The 13,504-nt window shown below is 40.6% G+C and overlaps 1 protein-coding gene across 1 annotated transcript; it reads left to right on the top strand.

Annotated features, from left to right (window-relative positions):
• Nucleotides 1-3,810: 3,810 nt before the first annotated feature.
• RFK (riboflavin kinase) lies at nucleotides 3,811-12,469 on the top strand. Its single transcript, XM_059924947.1, has 4 exons — nucleotides 3,811-4,061; nucleotides 4,990-5,141; nucleotides 7,024-7,126; nucleotides 7,901-12,469. Exons 1-4 carry the CDS (start codon nucleotides 3,980-3,982, stop codon nucleotides 8,029-8,031), a joined length of 468 nt encoding a protein of 155 aa, XP_059780930.1. The 5' UTR covers nucleotides 3,811-3,979; the 3' UTR covers nucleotides 8,032-12,469.
• The last annotated feature ends 1,035 nt before the right edge of the window (nucleotides 12,470-13,504 follow it).

The raw sequence follows: 13,504 nt of genomic DNA, 5'->3' as shown, positions 1-13,504 counted from the left end.
TTGCCTCAGCACCTCGTCTCCGATTCACTGGCCTGTTGTGCGGCGAGCAGAGCGAGCTTGGACTCAGTAACAAAGTGGATCCCCTTGGTGTTTTAATTTGTAATTCCCTGATGACATATGATGTTGAATGTCTTTTCATACATGTACTTGCCATCTTTATATATTCTTTGGTGAGGTGTCTATCCAGACCATTTGCCCATTTTTAAAATTGGGTTGTTTATTTTCTTATTGTTGAGTGTTAAGAGTTCTTTAGATTCTTTTTTTTTTTATTGTTTACTTATGGTGGTGAGGCAGGAGATAGACGGGCTCCAGGCTAGACATTTACAACAGCCTCCTGTTCATGCTTCCTGAGGTGAGAAGAAGATGGGCTCCAGGCCGGACATTCATTACCAGCCCCCTGTTTACATTGCCTGAGGCAAGAGACAATGGGGCTCTGGACTACATATTTATGACCAGACTCCTGTCTATATTTCAAGATCTGCACTTCAATGTAAGAAACAACAACAGGAATAGTGTAGATAACTGGACATTTGGACACTTTTATGGCAGGGACAGAGAGGGGCTAAACCCTGTTAAAAGATCGAGAGGTCATACATTTCCCATCCTTGGGGCAAGGGAAACATTGCACATGCGCAGAAAGGCTCCTTGGGGGTAAAAAAGGAGGGGGCACCAGCCCATAATATGTGATGCTAAGGCCATCCCATAGACCTCTGGGCTGGAATCCATCGTGGAAAAAAGTTGCGCACGCATGTTTGGGAGGGTCCTAGGGCAGGTCAGGTGTGGAAACAAACCAGATAATTGGCCAAAGGTAAACAAAGACCCGGAAGAACTGCCCTATGTAAATGACTTAACCGCCTCTTTACTGCTCTCCTCATTAGGGGGATGCCCACACCCTTTCTATCTGATGTGCATCTCTGCCTTGCTTCTATCTTAACTAAACTGTTTCTCTGTGTGCTCTCCCACTTGTTGTTGTGCTATGTCTGTAATAATAAACTTGTACCTGTTCTTACAGTTTTTGCCTCTGTGAGAAATGCATTTTTTCACCGGGGGCAAAAGCCAGGGGGTGTGGTGGCCGGGATTCCTGGTTTTCATCCAGGCTACCCAGGATCAATTCCTGGGCAGGGAATTAAGAACTCGCTTCACGCCACCACCCACTGCTGCCTCTCGGAGATCAGGGTAGGGGGGGTGGGGGTCTGATTAGATTAGTATATAAAGTACTTGAGGGGAGTCCTTAGAGATAAAACCCAGAATGGCAAATTGAAGGGGACCCTTGGAGGGCTATTTTATTCTGTAGTACCAAGGGAGCCATTGAGGGCTATTGAGCAGCAGTGGAAAAGAGTCAGGCTTCTGCCTTTCATATCCTGCACTGACTACACAGTGTTTATGCATGGTAATTGACATGACAACGCAGTTAAAAAAAAACTGGAGACCAAATGCTCCATCTTAGAAATTCTCCAAGTCTCCCTTTCCCTCTTTATAAATTGGGTTTAATGCTTTCCTCCAAAGCTGATAATGAGGATTACATGAAAGAGTGTGTGAAGTACTTATTATCATCTCATTTAATTCTTAAGACCACTCCTCATTTGTCCCCCATGACCCATTTAATTATTTTACCTCATTTAATTGTCACACCTCCTTGTAATGTTGGAGGAGTAGACCCATCACGTATGCTTTCCCAGGCTCTCATCTCCAGGGTTTTATTTGGTGTATCATGGCTAAGGATGCTCCTGCTGTTGCTGCTGCTACTGAACTTTTTACAACAGGCCAGGCAATTTGTTAAGTGCAGTAGATACAATATCTCACTCAAATCCCACAAAATTATTGATGTGCCCATTTAGTTCATCAGGACACAGATTCAGACAGGGTACTTTGCCCAAGATCACCCAGTAATTAAATGAGGCAAGGCCTGCAATCAAACCCTGGCTTATCTAGCTCTAGCACCTGTGCACTTAACCATTAGCTATACAAAATGCCTTTTATTGAGGACTGCTCCCTCTAGCAGCTTTCCAAGCACTTTGTCCGGACTTCATTGGCCTATTTATAGCATAGAATGCTATGCTATCAGGCTTCCCAATAGGTCTCCCCCACTAAGCTGAGTCTCCTGAGGGCCAAGACTCTGTCTCAGACACCTTTGTTCCCCCAGCACCTTGCATTGTGCTTGGCGCATGCTGGGCTCGATTCATTCTTTCTGCAGATACTTTCTCGGAGAGTTTGCTATAAGCCAGGCGCTATACTAGTATTAGGGAAATAACACAGTCTTACCAACAAAGACCCTGCCAACTAAAAAATTACCCACAACCTAAAAGTTGAGAGTTATGTTTTATTCAGCAGGAATTTTTAGGACTTCAAGCCTGGGAGGCAGCATCTCAAGTAACCCTGAGAGAACAGCTCAGAGGAGGCCAGGGGAGAGCCAGGGTATATAGAAGTTTTGCAACAAAGAGCAGGTAGTCCAAACGTCAAAAGATTATTGTTAATTAAAGAAAACCAGGTATCCCAAGTTAAGGAATTTAGTATCTTTCTATGTATGGGAAGATGCAAGAGTCTGGGCTTATTGAAATCATTCCTTTGATGTGTACCTGACGTATCTGGGGCCAGTATCCTGTGTTTTCACAGCCTGAGTTTCCTCAGGGCTCACCAGCTCATACTGGAGGGTTACATCGCTAATGACTGTGACATCCTTTGTTTACCGATATGACTGGAAATATTCCATTTCTCAACCCCTTTGGTATCAATAGAGAGAGAACATAATTTGAACACTGGGTAAGCACTATCAGAGTTAAGGTAAAAGGATAATGACTGCAAAGGCTGGACAGAATTTCACACACATTTGTAGAGAAAGGCAAAAGAGAAGAATTAAACCTTCTTTCTCAAAAAAAAACAAAAAACAAAAAACAGAAAACCTTCTTTCTCAAGAACAAGACAAGAGGATATATCTTGTGAGTGACCCTGGAACTATTTCCCGAGGTAATGTTCACAGTTCGCAGGGTCAGAAGGCCCACGAATTTGCATTGCAGTAGAGATCAAGTCTTACATCAAGTTTATTAAGTTCTCAGGGAGACCGTAAGATAGAGGGAGGGTAGGCAGCCGCTTCCCTGCTCAAAAAATTGCATCACTGTAACCTTCCACTAGTCACTGGGATTGCAGCGTTACAGACCAGGACCCGCTCCCCTGGAGCTTACATACTGATACAACTTCAGACCATGGTCAAGTGGTCTGGGGGAGAGAGGAGGTGCACTTCCCGTAGCTAGTCGTGAAAAGCTTCTATGAAGAGGTGGAATTTTGGAGGTTTAATAAATCTTTAAAAAGCCAATGAGTGATGAATGAGAAGCAACGTAGCAGTTGTCAAGGAGCTAAAGAACGTCTCTCCTCGGCATCAGGATCATAATGAAAAGGAAAAAGGGGAAAGAAACACTTCGGAGTGGCTGAGAATGAAGACAGTGCTTTCACAGGCCCCAGGCTGAAAAACGTGTCGCCGCCTCGATTCCCACCGCCCGGGAAGTGAGAGATACCAAAGAAAAGAGAACCGACACCTCCCAGGCTACGGCTGGGGGCGGGGCTACGTTGGGAGCGGGGCTACGTTGGGGGCGGGGCTACGGAAGCCGTACGAGCGTCGGGGCGCTCGGCCTGGGCAGAGTGCGTAGGCCTGTGGCGCTCAGTGGGTTGTGGGGCCCTTCCAAGCCGGCGCGCGCCCGCTCCGCTCCCCGCCCACAGCCGCACTTCCGCGGTCGGGGGCGTTCCGGAGCCCAGGCGTCTGAGTCGCCCGGCGCCTTCTGTTCGGTCAGTGGCGTGAGCGTCTCGCCGTGGCGTGTCGTCCGCGCCGTTCGGCCAGTTGTACGCCCGTGCGCTCGCCCGGCCGGCCGGCCTGCGGAGCTCTCGCCCGTGTCCCCCGGCTGGTCCGGGGCGTCCGGGCACCGCCTCGACGGCGGCTCCGCCGGACGCGCGGACTGGACCGCAGCCCGCACCCCGAGCGGACGGCGTCATGAGGCACCTGCCGTACTTCTGCCGCGGCCAGGTGGTGCGGGGCTTCGGTCGCGGCTCCAAGCAGCTGGGCATCCCTACAGGTGAGCGCGGGAGGGCGCGGAGTCCCCCACCCACGCTGGGCCGGGTCACCTGAGAGCGGGGACGTCAGCCGGGGGGCTCCGGGCCGGGTGGTGGGGCTACGGGCAGAGGTGACGTTTCCGTCCTCCCCGCTCCCGCTTTGTTGAGGCTGAGGACCTTTGGTCGGACTAATGGAGCGCGTCCTTGCCCGTGGCTCCGAGCTCACCGGCTTGGGGGGTGGTGAGGGCAGGAAGCCGGAGCTGAGTTTCGGGAGCCCTGTTTCCCGCCTCCCTATCCAGCCGTGATAAACCCGCCAAGCGTGCCGCGCGTCTTTCTCTTTAGGAAATGTAAGGTGGGCCAGATAGGCTAAATTCTCAAGCCAGCTGTAAGGTTTTCGTTCTTTAAATACGTTAGTAGGTTGTGTCCAAATGATGACACAGGCAGTTGAATGAGAACTAGGTATCTTTTTTGGTCTGCATTAGTTTTAGTAGTCAGGACCTGAAGGTATGCTTAATTTTTCCTTAAAAATACATTCCAGGGCTGCACCTAGACCTATTAAAGCAGTCTTTGAGCTTGGGACCTAGGCATGTATATTTCGAAAATAGAAATCTTTTCAAGAGATGCTGAACCTCCTTAAGAAGGACCAGGGCTAAAAAAAACCCTAGCTGTTCATGTACCTGTTTTCTTCTACTGTGAGAGTTTACATTTTTTGGTACACTTACTATAACCTGGTAACTTATACATATATAATCTGGTACCTTTTTCCCTAACCAATCCGTATGAAGAGGAGAAAGAAATCCTAGCCAGAGTATGAAATGATGGGATTAATAATTGTAGTTAGAGTCCTAGGAGTCTTGTTGAGGGTAATGATTTAGGCTAGCCTTACATGTGAATTTTCTAAATATTGAATATGAAACTCTAAATTTTAATGTATTTTCTTCTGTTGTTTAGCTAACTTTCCTGAACAAGTAGTAGATAATCTTCCAACTGATGTATCCACTGGCATATATTATGGTTGGGCCAGTGTTGGAAGTGGAGACGTCCATAAGATGGTGGTGAGCATAGGATGGAACCCATACTACAAGAATACAAAAAAGTCCATGGTAAGAATTAAGAATTGTATTTCACTCTGTAAACAGAGAATGGGATGATGATTTAGAGTAATACACAGATAGAACTCATCAGTGGTGATCACAACATAATCCAAATATGAGAATTTACTTGACAGGTTTAAAAGTGAAGAGTTTAGTTACTATTTGAATGGAATAACTCTTCCATCCTTTTCACTTTCAAGATTATTTGTGTCTTTGGATCTAAAGTGAGTCTTTTATAAAGGGGGTATAGTTGGATCTTGTGTTTTTGAACCATTCTGCTAATCTCTGCCTTTTGATTGGAGAGTTTAATCCATTTACATTTAAAGTAATTACTGATAAGGAGAGACTTCTGATGTTTTGCTGTTTTGTTTTTTGTATGCTTTATAGCTTTTTTGTCAGTTCTCCATTACTGCCTTTTTTGTTGACTTTTTTTTGTAGTGACACATTTTGATCCCTTATTTCCTTTTGTGTATTTTCTATAGATATTTTCTTTGTGGTTACCATGGGGACTGCATTTAACATCCTAAAGTTATAAAAATCTATTTTGAATTTATATGAACTTAATAGTATACCAAAACTCACAAATTACATCATTGTGTACCCAATAACATAGATTAATACATTTTTATGCATTTATCTTTTAAATCATGGAGAAAATAGAAAGTGGAATCACAAACCAAAACTACAATAATTAATTTTTATAACTGCCTATGTGTTTACCTTTATTAGAAATAAAAGTGAAATAAAGTTGAGTTCACCAGTTAATGTAGGTCATTTACTCTTTAATTATTTGGTCACCCTGTTAAGGTAGAACTGCTTACGCCATGGATGGTGCTTTGTGATAAAATTGCAAGGTGATGCTTTTTTTCCTCTTTTTAAACCCCTTTGAGGGTATACGTAATTCTTCTGTTCTTATGAACAGAAGACCTACACAGCTTAAGTGCTTAATCTGCTAGATGTGGCTGAATCTTTGGGTCAGCTCAAGTATGTGGCACAAACGGTTATAGTTGATCTAAATTTCATCCTCTTTGAAGAGTTTATAGAAAAGTGCTGGTATAAGCAATAGAAGTGGCCCAGAACTACTTAACATTGTGCTCAGTGTTCCTCTTATTTTTCGGGATTTAGGGTGTGTTGGAATAGATAAAGAAAATAATCGATGAAAGAAGGCAAAATATTTTTCTCTGGAATGAGAGAGGAAATGAAGGGGAGGGGAGGCTATCCCATGACTAATTTTTCCTTATTAGCTACTCAGATAACAGAACTCTTACTGTAGAGCCAGTTAAGGAGTGCCTTGGAGGTCCTTCCATAGTTAGGAGAAACTCAGTTTTCCATTGGTAGGAGGTTCATACTTTTTAGAGTTTTTCTTTTTCCTTTTCTTTGCTGATAACAGACGTACATTATGTGCCTGTTTAAGTCTTTATCCCTTTTAAAAAAATTGGATTGTCTGTCTTACTGACTTAAAGAAGTTCTTAATATATTCTGGATCCAATTCTTTTGTTGGAACTATGTATGACAAATGTCTTCTTCCACTCTGTTGCCTTTTTTTTTTAAATTCACTTAATGGACTGGTATCTTTTGAAGAAGAGTTTCTTTGCTCATTCCCTCTGCTGTATTTGCTCAGTTTTTTTCACCTTGATAAGACTCCTTAATTACTTTGGTGCATGTTAGCTTTTTCTAAAAACAGCAAATCACACCAGATTTGTGGGATAGCATCTACCTTACTCAGTTATAATGGTACAAGGTCAAGAACAGGAGTAATGGAAGAATTCAGGAAATACTGCACTTAGATTTTAACCTGTCTTTAAAATTTTAAGGAGGGTTGATTGTTTCATTTAAATTACCTCACCATAAAGATAAAGATAAATTCAATTTTAACATCTCTTGACTGTAGGAAACTCATATCATGCATACTTTCAAAGAGGACTTCTATGGGGAAATTCTCAACGTGGCCATTGTCGGCTACCTCAGACCAGAAAAGAACTTTGATTCTTTAGGTAAGTTCTTATTTAGATCTTCTTAAATATTACTGCAGTTACTTCTGCTGCTTCTCCTAATAGTAATCATGGCCAGACAGATAATATTTGAGCATTTAATATGCCAGGCACTGCTTTAAGAGCCTTACATGAATCAACTCACTTTATCCCCACAACACCCACATGAGGAATTATTTTGCCGATTTTGCAGATGAGGAAATTGGCACAGAGAGGTTAAGTAATTTGCTTGGGGTAGCATAGTAAGTGATGGAGCCTAGATTCAAACCCAGCAGGCTGGCTCTCTCTCCAACAGTATGAAGTTAATGAAATCTTTATTTCCTTTTCATATTTTAAGGAACAAGTAAGAGTTAATACTGTGATGAATAATGGATGCTTAGCGGTAGTTGAAGTGTAAGAAGCAGTAAATCGGAACATTTAAAACAAATGTCAAGTATCTTAGTGTAGTGTGATAGTTTCAGTTCTAATGTAGAGTTTCTTTTACAACTGTAAATACTGAAGAGAATTGATAGTATTTGTTTCTTCCATTTAGTATATGCCATGTACCTTTCTGCTAATGCCTTTCTCTAAATAATTGCAAGAAGATTAGGGACATCTTTTGTGTACTATTGACTTACTTAAGTCTAGAAGAAAGGATGAAACAAACATTATTGGGCATCTACCCTGTGCCAGGAACACTGCCAGCCTATGAGATTTTAGGAGAAGCTGAACAAAGGAGTCATAAAAAAGCACAGCAGCAGTTTTTCGTTATCTTTACCTGGTATATTCTCTCCACAGAGTCACTTATTTCAGCAATTCAAGGTGATATTGAGGAAGCTAAGAAACGACTAGATTTACCAGAACATTTGAAACTCAAAGAAGACAATTTCTTCGAGGTTCCTAAAAGCAAAGTAATGAATGGCCACTAAAGGAAAAGCATCTTATTTATTCATTCACTGTTTTCTAATATTTTACTGCTCATAACTCTACAGTCTCATCTTGGTTATATTTTAAAAATCAAACATTTTCCTACAGCTGTGAATTAAACAGTACAATGTAGTTACCATATTATGTTCCAACTGTTCAATTAAACCCATCATGTTACAGTACTAAAAAGGTTCATTTTAAAAATCAAGATTCTTTTTTATGTAATATGTTGATTAAAATGTACTACTAGAAAGGTCTTAAGTGTTTTATAATGGAAATGGAATATATATAAATATGGGTAACAGGCTAGTCACTAGTTTGAGATGAGAACTATAATTCTCATGGTAAAATTCTAGCATGCATGTACCTGTATAACATGCTCTGCTAATCAGAAGGCTCATAAAAGTAACTATATTAAGCAGAGGTTTGACAGTTGATTACAAACCTAAGGGGAAAAAATCCAGACTTCGTATTTTTGATATTTTGTGCATTTATATATTATTATAGACATGAAGACTTGTGAAATTTCATTTTAGTTAGTCATTTCCTTTAAGGGCTCAAATCATTGTACTGTGTTCCATTTTTGTTACAGCTGCCTCAGTTCTAATTGGTCTAGACTCTCTCCCTATTATTTTTTTGTTTTTCTTTTAAAACAGTAAAATGAGTGTTTTTCGAATCTCTAGTTCTCACTTTTGTGTTGTATAACACTTCTCTCTTTTTAAGAGTAGATATTCTTCAACATTTTTCTTAACCTTTGTTTCCTGTAAACAGTTGTCAGTGTCAGTTCTTCCATTTAGAATATCCAACTTTACATTTACAAAATGTAGAGTTTCATCTGCGTCTGTATCTGCCGTCCCATCGCTTCACTATATGAACAGTGATTAAGTGCATGTCTCTTGCATTTTAGAAAAAATACCCAAATGTTCATCTGTAGGTTTCCTCAAAGTTTAAACGAACACCTAGCATTTCATTTATATATACCAGTTTCTTAAACAACACAAAATACTTGTTCCCCGCCCCCCCCCAACAGGGAAACTATTTAAGAGCCAACTAAACTATGAAATACAAAGTTATTTGTTTTTAATGTGACTATATGTTCCTGAGCAAATGCAGACTGTTGTAGTTGTGTGTGCACAATGTAATTTAAGGCTAAAGAGTGCTATCTAGAAGATAATTTTAAAGATAACTCATTATAAAACCATTTTCCCCTAATCTGCATAAATGAGAACTGATTTTAACAAAACTGTTTATATAGTATTTAGAAGAACTAATGTTGGAGAAGGGGGAAGCAGGAATAAATTCAGTTGGATTGTTTTGACTTTTTGGTGTATGAATTTATGGCAAACAATGTAGTATGTGTCTTTTTCATTTCTTCTTTAAAGAAATACTTAGAAAATGTAATTTAATGTTAGAAATCCTGTACTTGAAAGAAGCCTCAATTATCAGTGGTTCTATGAAACAAAGTTAAAAACAAACATGGAAAGTGTAAAAAAGATTTGTGTTTGAGTAGCTTGTGACTGATTGTGTCCTCATTAAGTGTGAAAATTCTTTGATATTGTCACCTTACATTTTGTTAAATAACTATTGCTTTTGAAAAGCCTATAGTATGTGGTTTAGGAGTTAGTTAATAGTGTCTACATTTTTTTAAGTTATATATATAAAGTATTTATATATTATAAGAAATTGCAGTAGGGCCATTTTCGATTAGGCAGTGTTTTCAGGCCTTGAAGTAAATCTTGACCAAGTGATGTTTCTTCTTTTTTTGTGTCAGTTTGAATCTTTTGCTTTGTCTATATAAATTCCTGATTTGTTGGTTGATGGTTACTGGTTACTGTAAGGTGTGTTAGAGGCCCTGAATAGTGAGTTACAGGCAGCAGCTACAGGGAGAACCTGGCCAGCAGCAGTGGTTCTGCAAACAGAGGCCTTGCCTTTTCCGTCCTTGTAGGTTAGGTCTGAGTACCCTTCCATAACCCCTGCTCCAAAACAGCGTTTTGTAACCCTCATGACTTGTGCCACCAACCCCCTCGCAGTGACTTGGGACTCTTGCCTATCTCTACTACATGGAGAAGCTCACAGTGGCTCTTTCAACACTTCATCACCAGTGCTGTCAATTATGGAGGCTTAAAGCCTAGCAATTAGGGCTGTAACACGGTTCTGATCAGGGAGATGTAAGCAGAAGTCTACTTGGAGTTTATGAGGACAGTTCTGCTTCCCTGGTGAAAGTGCTAGCCTTTTCCTGTTCTCTTCTTACCTGGAAAATGATGGAGGCTGATAGAGGAGAACCAATCTGACCTTCTGGGACTGAGCTAGGAAATAAATCTACCCTATAGAAAGAGATGCCATCATAAGCAAGAGTTAGCAGAAACAAATTACAGAATAAGCTCTACAAAGATGACGGATATGGGGGTTATCAGATAGAGAACTTGAAATCACTGTATAATATGTGTAAAGAAATAAGTGTCAAAAATGGGAAAGTAACAAGGTTCTATAAAAAATCGGGCAGATTTACGAATTGTCAAAATAGAATTTATATTGATGAAAAAATAATTGAAATTTTTTAAAGCTCAGCGGACAGGATAAGTACAGGTTAGACACAGTTGGTGAGCTGTGAGATCTGATAGTCTGTGACTGTGCTCTCATAAACCTATTGTCTATTCACTCCAAATTCGCTTCCCATGCTTTTTGTAATGTGGCTGTGACTTAACACTTCTTTGACAGTTGGCTTCCTTTTGGGTCAAGTCATACATGGATGTTGAGCCCTAGCTTGTGTCAGAGGCAGCTCAGCTCTTGGACTTGCCCCTGTGCTTACTTTCCCTGTTCGTGAGTGTGTATTTGGGATAGACATACCTGACAACTGACGGAATCCCCACTTTGGTTCCCTGACTGAAACAAGGGCCAAGTAGAAGCCAGGATAGTAAAGCAAGTCAGTACTACATCTCTGGGGAAATTGCCAAGTGCCGTCATTAAAAATACAGAAAGAAAACAAGCAAAAAAAAAAAAAAAAAACAGAAAGATTCAGGGTAAAGGCTCCTAACATCTGTTCAGACTGTACAGAAACTTAATGGATCTTGGGAAATGACTGTATTATCAGCTAATCAGGTGATGACCTCAACTGCAGCTGTTGTCCAGGATATATAAAATGTCTCAACAGATTTCTAAGGATTGGTGTAAGGAACATATCACAACATGATGGAGAAAAATCAGTATTTTTAAAATACAAAAATATCACAATGGAAAGCTATGTTGAAATGAATGATAATATGCAACATGCAAAAATTTATAGGACATAACTAATGCTATCAAGAATTATAGCTTTAAATACATAGAAAAGAAAGATCAATAATCTAAGCTTTGATCTCAAGCTAGAAAAAGAATAGCAAAAAAGCCAGACAAAAATGAGTACACACTGGGCTTCCCTGGTAGCACAGTGGTTAAGAATCCGCCTGCCAATGCAGGGGACACGGGTCCGGGAAGATCCCACATGACACGGAGCAGCTAAGCCCATGCATCATAACTACTGAGCCTGCGAGCCACAACTACTGAAGCCTGCGTGCTTAGAGCCCGTGCTCTGCAACAAGAGAAGCCACCACAATGAGAAGCCCGTGCACCACAACGAAGGGTAGCCCCCGCTCACTACAACCAGAGAAAAGCCCACGCACAGCGATGAAGACCCAACGCAGCCAAAAATAAATAAAATAAATTTTAAAAAAATGAGTACACACTGTGATTCTATATAAATTGTAAGAACAGGCAAAACTATAGCAAAAATGGTCAGAGTGGTTCTTGAGGACAGGGGTGACAGGAGGATTATGAAGGCTGTTGGGTGCTTCCGTCTCACTGTCCTGTTTCTAGATCTGGGTGATGGTTGCATAATGTGCTAGCTTGTGAAAATTCATCAAGCTTTATACCTACTTGTACACATTCAAATAAGGCAAATGATGTTCTGTATAGCTTGACTGTGAATGTCATTTACACAGTCAAGAATTACAGCACTGAATTTTTATGAAGCAAAATACATTTATTGGAAGGATGAGGAGGAGGGAAGTGTGCAGGGGCAGAGATGGGAAGAGTTTGGGAAAGAAATGCTCATCTTCCATTAGTGGGAAATGAATAGGTAGATACCTAACCTGAAAACATAGGAAGCAGCAGTATAAGCATCTCCCTTAGAGATAGGGAGAAAACACATTAAATAACTCAAAGGGTTGAAATTGCTTGCTTCTAAGGAATGGGAAATGGGATGTGATGGGAGCAAACAAATTAATATTTCTTTTACTTACTATGTCTTGTTAAATAATTTGATTCCTTAAACTATGTGCAGGTATATCCTGATGAAAATAAAAATTAGCCTTTAGAAAGTTAATTATGTATTTGGAGGGTGTTAAAAAGTTGTGAAACTTAGGACAAACTTTTTGTTTTTTAATAAATTTATTTATTTATTTATTTATGGCTGCGTTGGGTCTTCATTGCTGTGCACGGGCTTTCTCTAGTTGGGGTGAGCAGGGGCTACTCTTCGTGGTGGTGTGAGGGCTTCTCATTGCAGTGGCTTCTCATGTTACGTAGCATGAGCTCTAGACACGCAGGCTTCAGTAGTTGTGGCACACGGGCTTAGTTGCTCCATGGCATGTGGGATCTTCCCGGACCAGGGCTTGAACCTATGTCCCCTGCATTGGCAGGCGGATTCTTAACCAATGTGCCACCAGGAAAGTCCCAGGATAAACATTTTTAAACAATGTATTATATTTTCAAATTACATGCTCAGTATGTTTTTCTTCAATTTACAAACACCTTTTTGAATAAAGTACCTCTAAATTCAGTGAGTTCAACTAGTAATCTGGAAAAAGTAATGCACACATTATAAAGCATGCTGTTCAATAGAACTTTCTGCTATCATGATAATGTTCCATTTCTTCACTCTCCAATAATTACTTTAAATAGCCACATGTGCCTAGTGACTATTGTATTAGACAATCCAACTATAGAAGTCCAAAAAAAAAAAAAAAAGGAAATACAGGGGAAATAATATATTTACTGTGCTTTTTTTCAGATTAACAATTGGACCAATTGCTTTAATTTTGAGGTACTTTATCTGAAAACGCGTGGACCACATTTCATGAAAATAGAGCTAACATATAGTTCAAATTGTTTCTCAGCTTCGCGGATGCTGTGCGTATGATACTCTTTTCTTCTACTTAGTTTGCTCTTTTTCTAATTTCTCATTTATTTTCAGCCATTATTTCCTTTATAAGCATTTTAAGTCTAAAGCTCACCCCCCCACACCCCCACTACAGGTTTACCTGCCGGCATGTGGAAGCCAGCCCCTTGGAAAGAGAGTGAGCTGTCTGGCATTTGGCATCTCTGCTCAGCTCTCCTGATCACGGTCCTGTACACAGTCACCTTCCCTTAGAGTTCTCAATGGACTGCATGCTTAAGTTAGGTTGAAGGGCATTTAACAGAAGGGAGATGGATATATTTGAA

Source organism: Balaenoptera ricei, chromosome 6 (genome assembly GCF_028023285.1).
Source record: "Balaenoptera ricei isolate mBalRic1 chromosome 6, mBalRic1.hap2, whole genome shotgun sequence".
NCBI lineage: Eukaryota > Metazoa > Chordata > Mammalia > Artiodactyla > Balaenopteridae > Balaenoptera > Balaenoptera ricei.
The sequence above is the reverse complement of the archived record's forward strand: the minus strand, read 5'-3'. Positions and strand labels throughout refer to the sequence as shown.